We start from the raw sequence: 21,789 nt of genomic DNA, 5'->3' as shown, positions 1-21,789 counted from the left end.
CGGTTTGATGCGGTGCGGTTTAACCATAATTTTTTAAATTAATAATTATCTTTTTTTAAAACAAGACTTTTATTTTATTTTGAGATTATTAATTTATAATTCAATTATTATACTTTTGTTTTTTTAACCTTTAATTAGCTATTAGTCAAAGGTTAGCTCATATTTTTTAGTTCTTGTATATTTTTTTTTAATAAAAATATAGTGTAAAGTGCGGTTTGTTTGTTTGCTTGCACACCTAACCGCAAATCGCAAATTGATCATTTACAAAAACCGCACCGCAATTTTCAGACTACAAACCACAAAGTTGCGGTTTGGTGAGGTCTAAAGACTCTAAACTGCACTTTGAATAGCCCTTCTCTTGTTAGAAACCCAAAATTATCTTAATGGCTTAGAGTCTGTTCACATTTATTGAACTGAATTGATTGGAGCTGAACTGAATACTTTCCGAGTATTTTTTCCGAGGTGTAGAAAATCCAAAAATAAAATAAAAAGCCAATGAAAGCATCAAAGGAAAGAACCTTCCTAAATCTGTCATTCAACTCATAGGCTATCTAATCCACCACCACAAGGGTGCGCGTTGCACCCTTTTCCCCCAATTCTTCGTCTTTCTCACGCGTCACCTCTTTTGAATCTTCTCCTTCATCATCAACCTCCAATTTCTCTCTCCTAGGTTTTCTTTTGCACAATACGAACAATCGATCAATCACAAATCAAATTCAGATCAATTCAATTCAATCGAATCGGAGCATCGCCTTTATGCATCCCTAACCCTAATTTACCCAATCCAATTTAATCAAATTCGTCAATTATGTACAGCAATTTCAAAGAACAAGCGATCGAGTACGTTAAACAAGCAGTACAAGAAGACAATGCTGGAAATTACGCCAAAGCTTTCCCTCTTTACATGAATGCATTGGAGTATTTTAAGACCCACTTGAAGTACGAGAAAAACCCTAAAATTCGTGAAGCAATTACTCAGAAATTCACGGAGTATCTCCGTCGAGCTGAGGAGATTCGGACGGTTCTCGACGAAGGAGGAGGTGCTGGGCCTGCTTCTAATGGCGTCGATGCGGCTGTTGCGGCCCGGCCGAAGGCGAAGTCGAAGGATGGGGAGAATAAGGATGGGGAGGATGCTGAGCAGGCTAAGTTGCGGTCCGGGCTTAATTCGGCGATCATCAGAGAAAAGCCAAATGTAAAGTGGAGTGATGTTGCTGGATTGGAGAGTGCTAAGCAAGCTTTGCAAGAGGCTGTTATATTGCCTGTTAAATTCCCTCAGTTTTTCACCGGTTAGTTTGTCACTTTTTAAATTTATTTTCACAATTTGATTTTGCAATTTGTTTGAGAATTGTTGGTTTTGGTATTGAATTTTGGGTGTTTGATGATTCGGAAAGTATGATAATTTGGGGTTGATTCTCTGTTATTTTAATGATTGATGAATATCGACAAATTATGATACTGTAGAAGTTAGAATTTGACGGCTGGAATTTTATGTTCATTTAGGTTGTTTATAAGATTTTTGAGGCTATTGTATTATTTTGTTGCTTGGGTAGTTTAGATATGCTGATTTTGGGTATGATTTGAAGTTTTAAGTGGTATGAATGAGAGTTTGATCTATTAATACTATAGTAGTATTTGTGTTATTTGGTTTCACTAATGATCACTGGTCACATTGTGGGGGATTGTTCTACTTGATTTGCGGAATGCAAGATTGATTTGAATCGTAGCTGTTGATAGTTGCTTGAGAATAAATTTAAATTATGGTGTATTTTGGGCTATTGGTAGTTCCTTTTGTTGTTTTGGTTTCGGTATTGTAAGACCTTGGTCAGTTGGTCCTTTTTTACATTAAAACTACTCATTCAAACTAATTAGACCTTATCTAAATCAGACCAAACTTTTAGGCTTTATATGAACTTATTTTAATTTTGAGTCAAACTTGGAAACCCTTATATGAGGCTCACTTCTTGCGTTCGACTTTTTGATGGGTATGGTTTATTATATCTTCGTTAGAGAAGAATGGGACAAGATATTTGTTCACGAAAAGTAGTTTATTGTTCAAAGAAAACTTTTTTTCACTTGAGGTGGCTGTTGTTTTCATCCTTTTATAAGTTTAGGGATTTTGGCCTTGTTGAACAGCTTTTCAACCAGCTTCTTTAGTTTTGTGTCTTTTCAACCAAAATCACTTAAGGTAAAAATTTGTGTTTATTGAAGTAGTGTCTTAAGTTAGCTATTAGTTGTTGAGGTAGTTTTTTTGGAGCTGCTGAAAAATGTAGATTTGGAGGTAGAAGTAGCTATAGTTTGTAATATATTATATAAACTTTTTTTTACTAAGCCAACAGTTAATTCATTGAACAGTCATGGTTTAATTTAACTAATAAGGATTACTTTTGCCAAATAGTCCTTTTGTTATACTTTGGTTCTTCAGTTTATACAAATCCAAAGTTGTTAACTCTTCATGGAGATCGGAAGCCCGTTAGAAGTGCCATGTGTGTAATAAGTTGCACTGGTTCTCTGTGTTAGCTTGTGCCTTGTCAATGGTTGTTGATTGATTTTTACTTGCTAAAGTAACTATTATGTTTGAATATTCATCTTATTAACATTTATATAGGGTGCTTGCTTTTTTTAGAATTTGAGACCATATCTTAAAGAGTGCTTGCCTTTTTAGCTGGTGCTCCTCATAAAGAGTGCCAAGGTGTACTTTTTATGTTGAATTTTTTGGTGTTTCCCAGCTGATGTTATGAGATTATCATTCACGTGGCGTGGCATGTTGGCATAAACTATTCACAAATCAATTTTTGATAGCTCATGGTATTAAACTTTATAGGTAAAAGACGGCCATGGAGAGCTTTTCTTCTATATGGACCACCCGGAACAGGAAAATCATACCTGGCCAAGGCTGTTGCAACTGAAGCTGACTCAACATTTTATAGGTATATAGTGTGCTCTGATTTATCTCATTAAGATGTATTTTTTAGTTGTTATATGTCCATCGGAGAACTTGACTACTTTTTGGTGGAGTTAGGCATTTGGCTTTTTGTTTACTTAGTATGACTTTCACATGTGTCAATGTGCAAATTTAGACCATTAATATCTTTGTATTAATAAGTAAAAATTATAATAAGTTGATATTTTCCTTTATGTTCAAATCACAAACGACAGCCAATGGGGGGCGTGTGTTGTTGATATGGTCAAAATGAAGTGGTTATACTGAATTTAGTTGTAGTTTTTCAAGCGTTGACTTGCTTCTGAATTGCTGTACTAGGCTACTAGCTCCTCTATGGTAAATAGGTACATAAGAAATTACCCTCTTAAGTAGTCTTTAACTACCAGGATAAGTTGTTTCTCCAACCTTGCTATTTGGGATTAATACTGGGTGCTTTTTATCATCGTTGTTCTGTGCACTTCTTCTCAAGATCTAGCTCCTCCTATTGAAAACAAGTATAGTTTTTTAACAAGTAATGGTTCTCCCTCTATAATTAAAATGGCATGTATATAGTCTCTCCAGGTGCAATTCAAGAGCTGATGCAGTACCTTGCATCTTGTAGCTTTGGTTCACTAGATAACAAAGTAAAAGACGGGGAGGATCTCAGTTTTATCTACTCATTTATTGCATATGATCTTTTTCCTATTTTCTTGTTCTCATCGTTAATGTTGCCCTCTGGCTTAATGATTGTCTCTTTGTGCCACTATTTCATTTTAATTGCTGTCTGTTAGCTTTTTGGCTACTGCTGCATCACCCAGTCTGTGCTTTGTACTTTTGTTATGTGGTATCAACTAGAATCTAGTGACACATTGGTTCTACTCAAATGAAAATTTTGAATAAAATTTCAACTCTTTTTTTATTTTTTTTATTTTTTATTTTTTGTACAGTGTATCATCTTCAGATCTTGTATCCAAATGGATGGGTGAAAGTGAAAAATTAGTTTCCAATCTTTTCCAAATGGCCCGTGAGAGTGCTCCTTCGATTATCTTTGTTGATGAAATAGACTCATTATGTGGTCAACGAGGAGAAGGAAATGAAAGTGAAGCTTCCAGACGTATCAAGACAGAACTCCTTGTGCAAATGCAGGTTATTTTGCTTTACAATCACTTGGTTTGACATTTAGATAGTTCTTTCATGTTGTAAGCTTTGTTGATTTTCTATATTCGTGGTAACTCTGTTTTGCTATGCTAGCATGTGCTCCTTTTACCGTTCCCCAACCATTTTCCTCTCATGACATGAATAGTAGCTAATCAAATATCCTGTTCTGACTATTCTCAGATTAAATGACTCACTTGTCTTTGTGTTGGTTAATTTTCATCTGCTAACTTGTCATTCTGGGCAATGTCGTTTTGTGCTTTGAAAAATTCTTGTGATGAGCAACTAATATGCAAATGATTTTTTTCGATCTGAACCATATTTATCAAATTCTCATACCTTTATTACTTCCTCCATTTTCTTTAGTTGCATCACTTTTGTTTTCACGGACTCCTTTGCACTTTTTTGAGTAGAGAGGTATAGAAAAAATAAATAAATGGGGCCCATGTGGTAGGAGAGGGATAGAGAGAATTTATTAGTTAAAAATGTAAGTGATGCAACTATTTTAAACCTCCTTTTTAGGAAAGGGATGCAACTCAAAAAAAACGGAGGAAATATAATTTTTGTAGATTGTCTGTAGGCTGTACCAACTTCCGGCTTGTCAATTTCTGACATATTTTCTCCTTCCCAAATCCCAATTAATTGCACCTTTTACTTATGACACTATTTATAAACTTTGCTTTGACATCCATTTGTGATTTGTAGCTATGAAAAAACATAGTGGTGTAGGATCTTGTTAGATTTGTTTCAATGTGTTCTTAATTAAAATTCAGTTTATATTATTTTTTTACAAAAGTATAATTAAAGATATTTTTGATTGAATTTTGCTTTGGCAAACGTGATTTTAATCAAGATTAGACTCATTAGAGAGAGAATTGTAAGAGATCATTGAATAAGGGGAAACCTTACTAGGAAACTATGTTAAGTGTTTGTTTGGTTTAGCATCGGAAGTAATATTTCTAGGAATTAGGAAGGTGTTTCTTCCATATTTTTACAATTTCTGCTAGCATTGAGTTTGAGGATATAGTTCTGTTTGTTGAAGACAGGATAAGTAAAGATGATTTTGCTGTTAATTAAACAAGCATTTAGGCTTTCACTTGGTAGTGTGTAGTGAAATTACTGTGATGAAAAACTATCTGATAATTAATCCTTCTATCATCCTTCAGTTCTTTTGATTCTCACCCTCCCTGCCTTTAAATTTGGATGAGCTGGATGTATTGGCTTTGATTTGTATTGTTAATTTGTAACAAACCATTGATTGTTTTTGCTTGTTGATTTGAAAGTCTTGCTGATTACTGTTCTTAACTTTGAGATTTTAAACCTAAAGTTTCTGATGTAACATTCCCTAGGGTGTTGGACACAACGATGAAAAAGTTCTTGTTCTTGCTGCAACAAACACACCGTATGCTCTAGACCAGGTACCTACATCCACATCCCTTTCTACTTTGCACCGAGGGATTCCTGTACCTATGTATCTAAATGGATGATATGTGCAGGCTATTAGACGACGTTTTGACAAGCGTATTTATATTCCCCTACCAGATCAAAAGGCTCGACAGCATATGTTTAAGGTTCTAAAATGCTTTTATTCTTCTACCTGCCTTTTAGTTTCTTAGCCATTTCTATTATTCTATATTTGGAGACATGCTCTGCTCATTTAATGTATTTTGTAACTTTTGTGATCTCAGGTTCATCTTGGGGATACCCCTCACAACCTGACTGAGAGTGATTTTGAATTCTTAGCTCGTAAAACAGAGGGCTTCTCTGGTTCAGATATAGCTGTTTGTGTAAGTCGCTACAAAGACTGGTTTCTGTATCTTAACTTTTGTGCATTTAGTGTCCCTTTTTTGGGCAATACTAAAATTAGTGTCCCTTTTTAATCTATATGTAATTATCAATTTATATTTTTTTGTATCATATTTTTCTTTCTTATTTTCTAAAAAGATTGTCTTATTGTCCATGTTATATGCCTGTTCACAGGTCAAGGATGTACTTTTTGAACCTGTTCGTAAAACCCAAGATGCAATGTTCTTCTTTAAGACAAAAGATGATGTGTGGGTTCCCTGTGGACCTAGGCAGCCAGGTGCTGTCCAAACTACCATGCAGGATCTTGCAGCAGAAGGACTTGCTGCTAAGGTATGTGCTGAATTCAAACATCGAGAAAGCTGCCATCATTCCTTGATTATAGTCTGTAGGAGAAGCTGATTATTGAGGCTTACTCTATATTGGTTATTAATATACTCAAGCAATTAGACTTCTAAATTGGTGCTTAACCCTTTATATTAACAATATCAATTTTGCTATTGATAAAGGTTTTCCGACTGAATGATTAAAAAGATAGGTTAATCCCTCCTCAAATCTATTGGGTACTGAAAGTTTAAAGAAAGCATGTGATGCTCTAGAGCATGAAATAACAAATTTGAGTGCAATTGCTTCTATAAAATAGTTTCTCAAGCTGATTTGAACTTTATTCAATGTTTTGAATTGTAGGCTGTAGTTCTGTGGAAATGCTTCCATATTTTCCCTCCTTTTTCTTAACTTAAAAATATCTTCACTCAATTTGCAAGTCATGTCATGGTTTTATGCTGTTAAAGTTGCTTTTGCTAATCACAAGACAAAGGTCTAGTGTCATATCTGGTGTGAATTGTAATGCATTTTATTCCTCATTACAGATTGTTCCGCCCCCTATTACAAGAACAGATTTTGAAAAAGTACTTGCCCGGCAGAGGCCAACTGTGAGCAAATCAGATCTTGAGGTTCATGAGAGATTTACACAAGAGTTTGGAGAGGAAGGTTAATTTTTCTGAAGGAAGGTTTCCATGTCACCACGAGGAGGTTGCATAACTTCATAATTTAAATCTTGGTATTGTTTACAAACGATTACTCTCCCTGCCTCTTGCAAAAGAGCTATGGTGTAATTCGCTCTCCTCTTGTATTTCGATTACTCTGATGTTTGATATCTGAAGAAATTGTTTTGTCTGTGGTTAAAACAAGGCCCTATAATTGTGCATTAAGTTGTTGCTCATTAATTTGTGTATCAAAAGAAGTAGCATGCTTGGCACTCGATGTTTGACAATCTTTTGTAAGTAATACATGATACATCCAATCTTTAATTACAGACTTTGTAAGTTTTGTTCCTTTTATTATTTCCTTCAAAAGTCTTTCCAAAACAGTGCATATTTGTAGGTTTGTAGTTTCTTTGCTTCTTAGATTTTGAATAACTAGCAATAGCATGCCTTTTGTACTGTTCATATAATAACTTTGACCGTATTATCAAATCAAAACTTCTCTCACCCATTAGTCCAAGTTCATTATTAATTGCTTATCATCCTCAAAGTTTTTGGTTGGCAGTACCTTGGTGGGTTTTGATTCAATTTGGGAATTGATACAATGGGTTTTCATTGATTATATTGCAAATTCACTTTGAAGCCTAATTTTATAAAATCACTGCTAAGGATTGCTGCGTTATCACCATCATTGTCCATCAATATGTGATATGTTAGCTACGTAGGGGTGAGCAAAAATTCAAGGTACCCTGACGTGGAAACGGAACTTATTCGGAACCACAGGTTCCAAACTCGGAACTTGTTGATCAGGTTTCGGTTCTGGGTAATAAAACTGGGAACCTGTTGTAACAGGTTCTGATTCCGGGCAATAAATTTTAGGCCTGGAACCTGTAGGGTACCCTGTTAGTACAGGTTTTCTATAGGGTACATGAAATCGGAACCTATAGGGTTTTAAATATTTTAGACAATTAGTGTTGCTTTGTTATATTTGAAGTACGATATTAAAATTGTAAGCTTTTATTGTGAACATCCATGTTTTTTTTAAAAAAATTTGTAACAATTTATCAAGTAACTATCAAGCTTACTTTGAAAGACAGGGTACCCTGTTTGGAAATCGAAACCAGCAGGTTCCAAATCTGGTTCGCAATTTTTAGGAACCTGTTAGAATGTTACACTTTAGCTGATCCTTACAATTGGACCTCACCTAATGACTGATTCGGTATATGTCTCAGTCTTTATTGGCGGTATTTGAGAAGCCATTGGTATTTGAGTTGTCATAGAATGTTAATGCACATAATTAGAATGTTACTGTTATGTTCCTTGAGTTTCCTTCTTTAATATAGGCTTACAAGTAACCTCATTCCATATATAAATGTGTATAGCTTATTTTTTTTTTTTTTGTTTTTTGAAACTAAGCTGCGAATTTCATTAAAGTAGATCAATTTCCGCCAAAGTGATCAAGCTTTGGGGAAAAGACCCAAGAGATACAAATTCATTACATCCTCTAGTATCCCATCTAGCAATGTGATGGGCTAGAGTATTACCCGCACGCTTAATATGAGAGAACGAAAAATAATTAAAACAGGAAGCCAAGCTATTTATATCATCATAAATTAAGAAAATAGGTGAGAAACCCTTTGCTTTGGACTTAACTGCCTTCACCACTTGCTCAGCGTCAGATTCAAGAAGCACCTCTGTAAAACCCAATCTCTTTGCCAATTGCAAACCAAACCTACAAGCTGCAGCTTCTGCAACATTCACCTCCCAACCTGCACCCACCTGGCGTACTGCAGCAGCAAGAATACCACCCTGCTCGCTTCTTATAACCACTCCCAGCCTTGTGTTTGCTCCAATATGTGCGTCACAATTAACCTTCACCATACCTGCATTCGGGCAGCTCCAAGAGCTCGGGGCACGACACACCACAGCAGCAGCCCTGTTGGTGACTTTCGCTATATATTCATTGCTTTCTCGCACATAATCCATCCAACCTCTAGCAACATCAACCGCATTAAAGCTCTCATGCTCAAACACACCCTTATTTCTACAATGTGTATAGCTTATTTGTAATGAGATATACAAAAATATAGAGAATACTTCTTCATCTCTACTCCCTTGTTCTTTTTTTTAGCAGTCTTCTTTCGAACTTTCTTTTCTCACCACATAATGTTAGCTTAGGTGATTTATGTACTTGATTTGGCAGATGTAACGTATATGCGCTTGTAGTGTAGTCTTTGATTGTCCAGGGGTTTATCTAACTGTCCTTTAAGCATGCTTTAAGAAGCAGCTCAATTATTTCGTGGACCTGTAACAACTTGGTAAAATTTGTAATTATGTACAGCAAAAAAAAAAAAAAAAAAAAAATGTTAATATGCTGCCAATTGACACCTTTGCTGCACATGCATCTTATGCATTTACTATGCAGTCTAAAATTGCAAAGTCTATCAGCTTTCATACTATTAATCGATGATCAGCCAATAGGGTCAAAATTAAACTGCTACGTATAAGGAATATGTTAATCACATATTCACATGACTTAAAGTTATCTGGTCTCTATTCCAATTCTTGAATCCTCCATTGTTCTAACAGGATTGCTATGAACAAATTACACCCTTGGAACATCCCATGATAAAAAGATACAAATATGTTACAACATGCTATAAAGAGTTTAATATAATACCTGTATTAAATTATATGTAGTGGCATGCTAGGAGATATAATTTGTGAATTGTGACAATCAATTTCAAACGGAGGGAGCACTAGTTAAGGCATGAAGCATCAGCCGTTTACTTAAAGGGGAGTTCATTGTTTTACGGGTATATACTCTTAAAAATGTAATGTAGGCAAACCTTGAACTCTCATACCCTCCATGCATGGGATGATACAGAGCTTTGATGTTCAGTTGCTTCTATCCATATCCATGAGTGTCTTTGCTGGACAAGCTCCTAAGGATGCTAAAAACATCTCCTAATACCATATGGACTCTGAAAACAGGTTTGTTAGCTATGCTGTCAATATGTCATGCTCTGAAAGCGGAATTTAACCATCTCTAGGTCGTTCTTGCATGTAAACTTTCTGTTTCAGGATCCGGTGAGAAATATAATTCCCGATTAGTCCAAAACATTGATCCTTACAGTTTAGCTAGCATTCTGCAAGTAATTGCCTTGCTGGAACTTCTAAAGAAGAAACTCTTCTACACTCTCTGATGTAAAGTTCTCATTGCTCCTCCACCTATGGATAGACAATAATCAATAAAAATATATCTGAGGGTTTACGGAGGGTTTATACAGGAGAAACATATAACAAACCTTGATTGACAGGTTGAGCTGCAGCCTGCAGATACCTAAATCATCCAGGATTACAAGCAAAGTAAAATCTGACTGCCTTTTCAGCATAGAAATAGAGAAGCATAACAAGCCAGCCAAAGCATTTTTGCAAACATCTATTTAGAAGACATCATACAGATGAGTTGTGTTTGCATTGGCTGAAGGTTAAGCCTTGACAACATGAAACAACTATCACCTTCCAGAAAAAATGCCATTTGATACGAAATTCAGGGAGGTCTATCGGTAGCCACATATACCCTTAAATAATTGAGTATTCTGCAAAAAGTTCACATTTGTAAGAGAAGGTGATAGATATGCAATTTCATACTAGTCAAGTCTTGAGTTGTTGGAAGCTCTTCAACCGGAAAACGCATAAAGCCTCCACCCTACATGCTTTGGCCTAACATGAATGTCACCAAAAGTCACCACATGAACACAATCCTCCTTTGAAGTGATGAAAACGATTTGAATCCCGAACAGTTATTTCCCGTCCCTCAAGTTTGGATATTAATTTAATAACAGCATGGCAATCCCCACAGACTCGCAGATTCTTCACAATTTGGATAGGAGTGCCAGGTGGAGTTGCAATAAGTCCAAAAGCTATGGCCAGTCTTTCACTGTGTTTAGACAAGATAGTTTCCTTGTGCTCATCTTCCACATCATGAAGCACATATGTGGTATCTGGACTATATCCTGCATCCTTCAATCTAGTAGACAACTCTTCAAGCTTTGCGTATATATGGTCTGACAATGGATGAGAACGATCACCAGCTAAGAAAGAGTAAGTCTTGTTCTTGACTTCAATCCAGCTGTAACCTGCTTCCTTTTTCACTTTTCTGAGATCCATCAACTTCCTGACTTCAGCTCTCTCTTTCCAGTTTCCAGTAGCTGCATATATGTTTGACAATAGAACATAGGCTGAGGAATCTTTTGGTTCGATTGATATGAGGTTTTCTGCAGCAACCTTTCCCACGTCTGCATTTCTCCGAACATGGCAAGCACCCAAAAGACTTCGCCACACTGTTGCCCCAGCCGGAAATGGCATCTTATCTATGAAGTTCATGGCTTTTTCAAGCATCCCAGCTCGACTATAAAGGTCCACCATACAGGCATAGTGTTCCATGGTTGGATAAACATGATGCTCATTGACCATTTGGTCAAAGTACTTTTGACCTTCTTCCAGTAGTCCAGCATGAGTACAGGCAGAAATCACACCAATAAATGTAATCCCATCCATTTCTATATTTTTTCTTCGCATTTCCTCAAATACCTCAAGGGCTTTGTGTGCATAACCATGTTGTGCATATCCAGAAATCATCGAGTTCCATGAAACTAAGTCTCTTTCTTCTTGCTTTTTAAATAACTTATTTGCACTATCAATATTACCCTTCTTTGAGTACATTGTAACAAGAGCACTACTAACACACAAAAAACTGCTGTATGCAAATTTAATAGAGGAAGCATGAAATTGTTTGCCCTGTTCTACTGCTGCTTCAGGGGCTGCACATGAATTGATGACACTACTGAAAGTGTACTCATTTGGGCAAATTCCTTCCTTTGATAACTGGCGGTAAACATTGATAGCCCCCTCTGCATTCCCTACTTGAGCATACCCAGCTAACATTGCAGACCATGCCACAATATCCTTTTGACTAATGTTTTCAAACACCTTGGCACCTTCAATTACATTTCCGGTCTTAATATAAGCATCCAGGAGAGCAGTCCCAACATTTGGAGAACCCAAATAATTTGTTTTGACTATATGCGTATGTACCTGATATGGAGATACACAAGGATGAGCAGTAAGGATAGCAGAATAAGTGAAATCGTTTGGTCTTATTCCCATCCTGTTCATATCTAGAAAGATATAAGCTGCCTTTTCCTTTCCACCATTCTGCAAGTACCCACTAATCATGGCAGTCCAGGAGATTACATTTTGACTTTTTCGCATTATCTCAAACATCTTGAAAGAACCATCCATGTCACCACACTTACTGTAAGCAACCATAAGAGAAGTCCTTATGTTTAGATCAAAGTCAAATCCACTCTTTAATACTTGACACTGGAGTTGTCTCGCAAGAGAGAATTCCTTTATGCTAGCACAAGCTTTAATGATGGTAGCATAGATAAGCCGTGTAAGCAGTATGCCTTCAAATCTCATATTCTGGAACAGCTCAAGAGCTTCTCTATCAAGCCCATTTGCCACAAGACCTGCAATCATACCATTCCAAGAAACAACATCCTTGCTTTCCATGCCAGTAAAAATATCTCTAGCCTCTTTCACCATTCCAGACTTTGCGTACATATTAATTAAGGAATTGGACACTGGATTATAAAATTTAGAACCATTCTTTATTACTTCTGCATGAACTTGACTTCCTTTGGCAATCATGTCATAATCTGATAACGCCCCGAATACAGCTGCATAAGTAAAAGGATTAGGCTTAATCCCTTCGGTTCCCATATGAGTGAATACCTCCAATGCTTCTTCTACTAATCCCTGTTGCACATATCCGGACAGCAACGAAGTCCATGTAACCACATTCTTTACCTCCATTTCATCAAAAGCGCGCTTTGCATCTTTCACATTATCAAATTTCATATTCATATCAACAAGAGAAGTACCCACACTAACATCCACTGCAAAGCCTGATTTAATACAGTGGCAATGCAATTGTTTCCCAACAATTTTATTGTTCGAAACACCGGAAACTTTCAGTGCACAAGAGAGGCTCGATCCATTGTCGACCAAACCTAACCTATGCATGTCCAAGAATAAATTCAAAGCTTCCGCGTTCTTGCTACTGCGAGAATATTCAAAGAGCAATTGAAGGTACGTATCAACATTTCGCTCAGGCATTTCATCGAACAGTTGGTGTGCATTGAATCCCACCAGAGATTTCGGATCACCAATTGGAATTTGGGGATCATAAGCAAGTCCATGGAAGTGATATAAATTCTGGGTTTCAAACAGAATTTGTGGGTGTCTCAAAAAAATTGAAGCTTGCCTAAATTTGACTTCTGCAAGTCTGTTGTAATAAGGTCTAAAGAGAAGCATTGGTGGTTACAGTTATAATTTGGATTTCTATAGCAGATAGCACTTTGTTTGATAGGATTTTTTACTACCTGAAATAATATGGACTTTGGAAAGTTGGAATTCGAAAGGTAGAAAGAATACACACCATCCAAGCAACAAGCTCCAATGAGCTGATTGAATCATACTTGCATATTCCAAGCTTCCTCTGTTTCTGGTAAGCCAAATATTTTTGGGCTTGTTTGATTGACAATATAAAATGTGGGAAGTAGATTTTCACTGGGAATCGAATTAGTTTGATTGACCCATAAAATAAAAAATGGTGGAAGTGAGAATTCAGGAGAATTTCAACTTTCCATAAAACACATTAAAAAGTAAATTACCAAGCCCTTGGTTAATTGAAATCTTATGGGAATTTTAAATTCTCATATTTTTAATTCAATTACCAAGCCCTTGGTTAATTGAAATTAAGAAGATTCCTAAGAATGGTTTTTGGAAAATAACTTCCCATAAGATAGTATTCCTACGGGAATTTAATTCGCATGTCAACCAAATGACGTCTCAATATTATAAAAAAACTATGTATTCCAATTTTTGGCTTTTGGCATATTCAATTACTCATACAAGTGAGTATCTATCAACGAGTTTGTTTCGAAATTAAATTTTTCCAAAAATGGGTGACTGAATTAGAATATCTCAATCATATACACTTTAATCCGATTCAAAATCCAAATTCAGGCCCAAACTAATTTATAAATTCCGCAGTCCTAAAGTCCTAATGTTAATACTCACTAATATACCAATGGGAAAACTTTAGTATTCACCCGGTTTTCAGTAATTTACTCTACATCGGGTACACTTTTGTCATATTTAATGTCACTTTTGTCAAATTTAGTGTCACTTTTGTCAAATTTATCAATGAAGCATAAATAACTCTTATATATGTCAGGGTAACTTTTGTGCATTTTAGTGTAACTTTTGCACATTTTATTGTCACTTTATAACGGATGTTCAGTAATTTACTGAACATCCGTTTTATTTAAAAGTTTGTGACACACTTACACTAATGCATCCCTACAAAAACACATAAAGACCACTCCATATAGTAGTAGGTCTTTTTGCATAATTAATTTAAGGCAAAATATAATTAGACAAACCCTCAACTAACATCAAATCATATTTTACTAATGTGGCATTGTGAATTGTGAGTTGTGACGGCAAAAGTTTGTACTCTTTGGTAAATCTTGTTTGCTTCTTTCGATCTTTTACTCTTCTCTTGTCTTTCATCCTTCGATCTTTCTCTTCTTTGTCAAAATTTTGGCAATTACAAATCAATCAACCCAGATTCATTATTTCAGGTTTTTTAGGTCTTTACTCTTTCTTTCAAAGTTCTTTCTTTTTCACCCCCAAAAAACAAAACTCAACCTTCGACCGTTACAAAAAAACACAGTACCAAAAAAAAAAAAAACGCAAAAAAGGGGAAGAACACTTCAGCCTCAAGCTTCTTCCTTTACCATACCCACTTAGGGTTTTGCATTCCTAGGTCTAGGGTTTTTTTTTGGGTCAATTTAATTTGTAATAACCCATTTCATTAAAACCCAGTTAATGGGTTTTTGAGGTTTGAATCAAATTTGGTAGATTTTGGGCATTAATCAAGTAGTTATTTGAAAAATAAGATGATTGCTGAAAAACCCAGTTGGGTTAGGCATGAGGGTATGCAGATTTTCTCCATTGATATTCAACCTGGTGGTCTGAGGTTTGCTACTGGTGGTGGAGATCACAAGGTTAGAGCTCTATTTTTTGTCTTCTAATTTCCCAAATTATACAATTTTAATTATTTTAGGGTTTCTTAATGCTCATTGTTACTTTTTGGTAATAATATAGTAATGTTGTCAGAAATTGGTAGAATGCTGTATTATTGAGCTGGGAAAATGTAAAAATTACTGTCTTTTGCTAGTTTGCCTACTGAGAATTTGGAAACTTGCGAGTCATTTTATTGTCTTGTTAAATTCTATCTTGTGATTCAATGCTGTTAACATTTAGGCTTACTGTTTTGATTTAATGTATTGGATAGTTTGCTTTGGAGTTTTGTTTAACTGTGCCTCACTAAGGTCTTTTTGTGATATGTGAATAATTACTTCTTTGAACTGCATTAAACGTGTCTATTCAATTGTAAATATTTCGTAGCTTATTGCTGAGTATTGTTTAAGAAGGTAGTTGTGGCAATATGGAGACAATGGAGTAGTGCTTTCCTTTTGTTTTCTGGCTTTATCTTAGTGTCTCATAAAGATGTTTTCGCAATTGATGAGTGATGTTAGGGTTGTTTGATTTGAAATATAGGATGGATACTCTTTTTCAATGTTGAATTTTGTTTCCAGGTAAGAATATGGAATATGAAATCTGTTGCTAGAGATTCTGAGAAGGACGATCAGACACACAGAAATCTTGCAACTCTGCGTGATCACTTTGGTTCAGTTAACTGTGTCAGATGGGCCAAACATGGTCGGCACATTGCATCAGGGTCTGATGATCAAGTGATATTGGTTCATGAAAGGAGACCTGGTTCAGGAACCACTGAATTTGGTAGTGGTGAGCCTCCAGACATCGAAAATTGGAAAGTTGTCATGACTCTGAGGGGACACACTGCAGATGTGGTAATTATATATGCTTTCTCTCCAGAACATAGTTTTTATTGTAACTGCTTGTGCATGACATGAACCTAATTCAATCATACTTGCATTCCCATCTTTAGAGTCAGTTCGAGATTGTATGCTTTTGTTTGAGTTGGATTTTCGTTTCATTCTTGATTTTTCCTTATATTGTTTGCATGACACGTAATTATGTTCTTATCGTTTGCACAGCTATATGCCTATATCCTTCAAAACTTCATATATAGCGTGTAAATAAGTAACATCAATCACTTGGCTGACATGTGCTTTTCTGCTACACTAAAATGATGCTTGATATTAACCAATGCTATTTCAGCTTACTGGACTGCCTATGGTATAATTCTATGTTTGTTTTCTGAAGCATAATTGGCTTTAACACGAGACTGTTTGACCTAAGTATTTTTTCATGCATGAAGTAGGTGGATCTTAATTGGTCTCCAGATGACTCAATGTTGGCTAGTGGAAGTCTCGATAACACAATCCACATCTGGAATATGAGCAGTGGAATTTGCACGGCAGTTCTCCGAGGTCATGCTAGTTTGGTTAAAGGTGTCACTTGGGATCCTATTGGCTCCTTTATAGCTAGCCAATCTGATGACAAGACTGTTATTGTATGGAGAACGACTGATTGGAGTCTTGCCCACAAGACAGAAGGCCATTGGGCTAAATCCGTATGATATCTGACCATTCCTGAAGTTCTCTTTCAAGTCTTTTCTAGAACTGTTTTCATTGATTATCCAATATAAATTTGTAGTTCCTTTGTGCGGTTATTTATGAGGAATCATATCTTTTTACAGCTTGGGTCAACATTTTTTAGGCGGCTTGGGTGGTCTCCTTGTGGCCATTTTATAACAACAACTCATGGTTTCCAAAAGCCCAGACATTCAGCACCTGTGTTAGAAAGAGGCGAATGGGCTGCTACTTTTGACTTCTTGGGACATAATGCCCCAATTATAGTTGTGAAATTCAATCATTCAATGTTCAAAAGAAATTTCTCCAATCCTCAGGATGTTAAAGCTTCATCTGCTGGATGGGCTAATGGGACTTCAAAGACTGGAGGAAAAGACTTACAGCCATATAATGTTATTGCCATTGGTAGTCAAGATCGTACTATAACTGTCTGGACTACTGCAAGTCCACGTCCTCTCTTTGTGGCAAAGCATTTTTTCACTCAAAGTGTTGTTGATTTATCTTGGTAATGTCTTGTATCCATTTCATTTCTCCCAAATTTAATCATTGGACAAATATTATCTATTGCTATGTTCTTTTTTTAGTTTAATTGTCATTACCTCATCTCTATCTCACATACCATTTTCTTTTGGAAACAGGAGCCCTGACGGATACTCACTTTTTGCCTGTTCCTTAGATGGCTCAGTGGCAACATTTCATTTTGAAGTTAAAGAAATTGGTCAGAGGCTAACAGATGAGGAATTAGATGAATTAAAGAAAAGCCGCTACGGCGATGTTAGGGGCCGGCAAGCTAACTTAGCTGAAAGCCCTGCACAGCTGTTACTTGAAGCAGCTGCAGCGAAGCAAACCCCAAGCAAAAAGGTTACCATGGATGTGCAGCAGGAGCAGGTAGCTTCAAAGCCTTCGTCTGATTTGGGGATTGTGACAAAGGTCTCTGAATCACATCTTGACAATGGAAAGAAAAATGGAGGTATAAACTCTGAGGGTTTGAATAAAGTGGCTACTTCTGCTCGTGTTTCAAGTCCCGTTAAGCAGAAAGAATATAGGCGGCCTGATGGTAGAAAAAGGATTATTCCTGAACCAGTGGGTATGCCTCCGCAGCAAGAAAATTTAACTGCTGCACCCCAGTCTCAAGCACCTGATCTATCTCTAGCATCTTCTGATGGAAGAATAGACTTGAGTGCTGCTAAAGTTAGGAGAACCCTTGGAGCAGGTTCTGATGTTAAGGAACGTAGTGGGGTCACGGCCAAGGCTTGCTTTAGTGATAGTTTGGTCATTGAAAGAGTTCCAGTTGCTTCAAGTAGAGATGACGGTATTCTTGTTGAATCATCAAGCATTGCAAAGGCCTCAAGTTCTTTAGCTTCTTGTAATGCTAATCTTGCAATAAAGGTTGTAGATAAGAAGGAGGGTACAGATGCAATGCCACTTACATTGGAAGCTCGCCCTAGAGAGCACGCAGTTAGTGACATTGTTGGCTTGAGTAACATGTCATTGGTAAAGGAAACAGAAATTGTTTGTAGTAGAGGATCCCAAACTTTGTGGTCTGACTGTATTACAGGGAAGGTCTCAGTTTTGGCTGGAAATGCTAACTTCTGGGCTGTTGGGTTTGAAGACGGTTGCCTACAGGTAATCAAACCTTTCAAGATATACAGTCTATCCTGTCTATCTTTTGATGAATGTGTACTATATTGTCAACTATGTTGATTTAATTTGCAAAGGTTTACTTGCCTCCAAATATCCACCTTCTCCTGCTGCAAACTTTAACCATTTCTTGCTGCAAGTTTTATCTATCCTCCTTTCCCCTGCTGCAAACTCTAGATTTCCACCTTAGCATGATTGTTTGCAAACTGGAAATCCATGTTTTTATAATCTTAGTTTTATCTATCCTCCTTTCCCCTGTTGCCATTGGTTCCTCCCCTGAACTTTCTTATCTTTGCTATTGGCCTGTGTCTCCTGACGAGATCTGTTGACTACTTGACATTGATGGGGTTTGTGTCCAGCTAAAACTTTTGTCATTTATCCTAAATTCCTAACTGAATATTTGTAAAATATTTTCTTTGAAGTTAATGCAACATTCTAATGCAATCTTTGGTTGTGGGGTTTTCTGCTTTTCTTGCTGCAAAAGGTGTACACAAAATGTGGAAGGCGTGCCATGCCAACCATGATGATGGGTTCTGCTGCAGTGTTTGTTGATTGCGATGAATGTTGGAAATTATTGCTTGTCACAAAGAAGGGGTATTTGTATTTGTGGGACTTATTTAACCGAAGTTGTCTTCTTCAAGACTCATTAGCATCTTTGATTACTGCTGATCCAAATGCCTCTTCTAAAGATGCAGGCAAGTACAAAATTGTTGTTTGCACAATTGTTTTCTATAATGAAGGGAAAATGAATGAAGTTATGAAGTATGCTCCGTAGAATTTTGTCCTATCCTTCTTGAAAATTTATGGACAGGCTTTTGCTTTTTTGAGTTTAGTTGGATTAACCTTGGCAGATTCTGACCTTTTGCATGATCTTTTCAGCTGCTATTAAGATTATTTCTGCAAAGCTGTCAAAGTCTGGTTCACCTCTTGTTGTATTAGCCACTCGTCATGCTTTTCTCTTCGATATGAGTCTGAAGTGCTGGCTTCGAGTAGCTGATGATTGCTTCCCTGCATCAAACTTTGCAAGCTCCTGGAATTTGGGCTCCTCTCAGAGTGGCGAGCTTGCGACATTACAGGTGGATGTGAGAAAATTCTTGGCAAGAAAGCCAGGTTGGAGTCGGTAAGTCATTGATTAAACTTAACCTTAAAAGTTCTCTTTTCATTAAAAAAAAAATAACTCCAGGCTTTGTAAAATATTATATCCTGTTTAAGTGTATATTAGCCATAACACAAGTACGCAACACAATAGTTATTACCTGGAAGAGAGGTTATTTTTGGTACTGCATGAGTAACCATATGACATAACATGGTCCCTAAATTTCATTGGGCTTTTACGTATTACATGAAATATTGTAAGTCTGTTTAACTGTATATTGGCCATAACGCAACACAATAGCTATTGCATGGAAGTGAGGTTATTCTTGGTACAGCTAGAGTAATTATATGACATAACATATTAACATGGTCCCTAAAATCTCATTGGGCTGTCTTACAGTTTGTTGCATTGGCAGATGCTTATCTGTTTCAATTGTATGATTTTTTACTTTTTTTACTTGAACTTATAATGTAGATTTTCTGTGTGATTTGGAATCCTAGAATTTCTGTTGGTTGTTAACATATCAATGCATGCATTAGCATGATAGCATCCTGCGACCGGAGTATGTATTGACGTTGAAAATATAGGGGTGTGCTCAAATGTGGAGTTGTAATTAAAATTGCTTCTTTAAGTAATTTGTTTCATGTTCCTTCAAAAATAAAAATATGTATTTTTTCTGCCTTTATAGGGTGGCTGATGATGGTATGCAAACCCGTTCGCACTTGGAGGCTCAATTAGCATCGGCTTTGGCATTGAAGTCTCCAAATGAATATCGCCAATGTCTTATGTCATATGTTCGCTACCTTGCCAGGTTTGTAGGCTTGTTGCCTTGTTTTTTTAAAACAAAAAATTATTTTGTTCTAGTAAAAATGGTTTGTAGGTTTGTAGGCTTTCTATGCTCTTTCTTCACCCCATAAGTGGAGCTAAGTAAAGGTTAAAGTGGATATCAATTTTTTTTACAGTTGCATGATTTTTTTACATTGACACTCTGGGCTCTTTGCTGAATAATATTTTACCTTTTTTTATTATGATTTTTAATGGCGAAGTGGCGTTGCAATTTTAGTCTTACACACGTATCTGTTTTCTGTTGTGAATGTATCTATTTTATATTAGTTACCGTCTGGCTCTGTTGCTATCATTCACAGTTGACATCTTTTTGGTGGGTTTACAGAGAAGCTGACGAGTCTCGACTACGTGAAGTATGTGAGAGTTTCCTTGGACCTCCTACTGGGATGGGTGGTGCTGCAATATCAGACCCTAACATAGCGTGGGATCCTAGTGTTCTTGTAAGGCTTTCACTTTTTAATTGCCTACATAATTTTAATGTCAGGTGTATTTTGTATTAAAATTTTCTCTAGATCTTACCACGAAGAAGGGTAAAGAAAAATCCTTGTAAATTCTGTTACTCCTAACTTGGGTTCTATGTGTCGAGTCTGACATGGTTTGGACACTTGAAAGACACTGTATATCGGACACCTACTGGGTCCAGTACAAGTACCCGGGGTTAAAGTAATTTTTTTATTTGCAAAATGGAGGGGATATCTTCTTTATAGGTGGTCCTCTACTCTATGTGCATTGATGGGCTGGTTGCTTGCAGGGATTGAAGAAACACAAACTCTTGAGAGAAGACATCCTTCCAGCTCTGGCATCAAATAGGAAAGTACAGAGGCTTCTAAATGAATTCATGGATCTTCTTTCTGAATATGGAAGTGCTGAAACACACATGGAACAAAACAACTCAAATCTTCCAATGACAGCCGCCCAGGCTACTGCCCGGGCAGATGTGATTCCATCTTTAAATGATATGCAACAAGCTGATCCACCTGTATTAAACCATATAATAGACTTGGTCCCTCGAAAACCAGAACAAGTGGACATTACACCGTACACTGGAGATCACCCAATGGATCACTCCACTGATCCAACAGATCAAACAAATCAGAATACAGAAGCAGAAGATCTGACTTTAATCCCAGGAAGGGATGGTGTCAATTTAGTGATGGTGAAGGATCAGGTAAACCAGTTAACGTCTTCTGTGGAACCAGTAAATGCAGACGTGCCCAGGGCAGAGAAGGTAGTAGTAGCTCTGCCTGCCAAAGGTACAACTCTTAGCATGATTTAATCACAGTAGTTTTGGTCTTCATGAGGTATGTAATTTCGAGGATTATACACATTTGGATATAACTCATATATGAATGTCTCCGGGCATGTTATATTAGCAGGGAAGCAGGGGAGTTGGCCTCGAAAGTGTATATAGAGATGGAATTGAATGATTGCTAGCAGTCTATACTATGTGTAATGTTGGTGCCGAGGTTGAATACCTTACATGGGCAATTGTCCCTGCACTTTTTAGGCTTTTGTAGAATTCTAGATAATAGCTGTGTAAATATATTAAAATCTGAAGCTGGAATATTGTTCAGCTATAAATTCTTGTTTTGAATTTTTGCTAGCCATTATCTTACCATCTTTCTT

General features: G+C 36.7%; 4 protein-coding genes across 6 annotated transcripts; 2 read left to right on the top strand and 2 right to left on the bottom strand.

Annotated features, from left to right (window-relative positions):
* The first annotated feature begins 517 nt into the window (after positions 1-517).
* On the top strand, positions 518-7,214 carry LOC145617626 (protein SUPPRESSOR OF K(+) TRANSPORT GROWTH DEFECT 1). The gene is made up of 8 exons (XM_081672349.1): positions 518-1,286; positions 2,822-2,927; positions 3,868-4,066; positions 5,425-5,493; positions 5,572-5,646; positions 5,764-5,862; positions 6,056-6,211; positions 6,748-7,214. The coding sequence occupies exons 1-8, from the start codon at positions 809-811 to the stop codon at positions 6,871-6,873; spliced, it is 1,308 nt and encodes a 435-aa protein (XP_081528475.1). The 5' UTR covers positions 518-808; the 3' UTR covers positions 6,874-7,214.
* Positions 7,215-8,289: 1,075 nt separating this feature from the next.
* On the bottom strand, positions 8,290-9,736 carry LOC145616108 (uncharacterized). The gene is made up of 2 exons (XM_081670814.1): positions 9,711-9,736; positions 8,290-8,905 (listed from the first exon to the last, which is right to left on the bottom strand). Exons 1-2 carry the CDS (start codon positions 9,734-9,736, stop codon positions 8,290-8,292), a joined length of 642 nt encoding a protein of 213 aa, XP_081526940.1.
* Positions 9,737-10,427: 691 nt separating this feature from the next.
* On the bottom strand, positions 10,428-13,448 carry LOC145618290 (pentatricopeptide repeat-containing protein At2g27610-like). Its single transcript, XM_081673065.1, has one exon. It carries the CDS (start codon positions 13,243-13,245, stop codon positions 10,600-10,602), a length of 2,646 nt encoding a protein of 881 aa, XP_081529191.1. The 5' UTR covers positions 13,246-13,448; the 3' UTR covers positions 10,428-10,599.
* A 1,099-nt stretch (positions 13,449-14,547) lies between these two features.
* Positions 14,548-21,789, top strand: LOC145616491 (protein HIRA-like). Of its 3 annotated transcripts, none has more exons than XM_081671222.1 (10): positions 14,548-15,005; positions 15,600-15,875; positions 16,310-16,561; positions 16,688-17,085; positions 17,222-18,206; positions 18,706-18,916; positions 19,101-19,341; positions 20,006-20,128; positions 20,489-20,603; positions 20,915-21,789. In XM_081671222.1, the coding sequence occupies exons 1-10, from the start codon at positions 14,898-14,900 to the stop codon at positions 21,437-21,439; spliced, it is 3,234 nt and encodes a 1,077-aa protein (XP_081527348.1). In that variant the 5' UTR covers positions 14,548-14,897; the 3' UTR covers positions 21,440-21,789. The 3 variants fall into 3 exon arrangements, with proteins under 3 accessions (XP_081527348.1, XP_081527347.1, XP_081527349.1); XM_081671221.1 differs by having other exon boundaries at positions 17,219-18,206; XM_081671223.1 differs by lacking the exon at positions 14,548-15,005 and having other exon boundaries at positions 15,772-15,875; positions 16,307-16,561; positions 17,219-18,206.

The sequence above is a fragment of the Chenopodium album genome, chromosome 26, assembly GCF_948465745.1.
Source record: "Chenopodium album chromosome 26, dcCheAlbu1.1, whole genome shotgun sequence".
NCBI classification, from domain to species: Eukaryota; Viridiplantae; Streptophyta; class Magnoliopsida; order Caryophyllales; family Amaranthaceae; genus Chenopodium; species Chenopodium album.
Note: the sequence above shows the minus strand (reverse complement) of the source record. Positions and strands in the feature narration are given on the sequence as shown.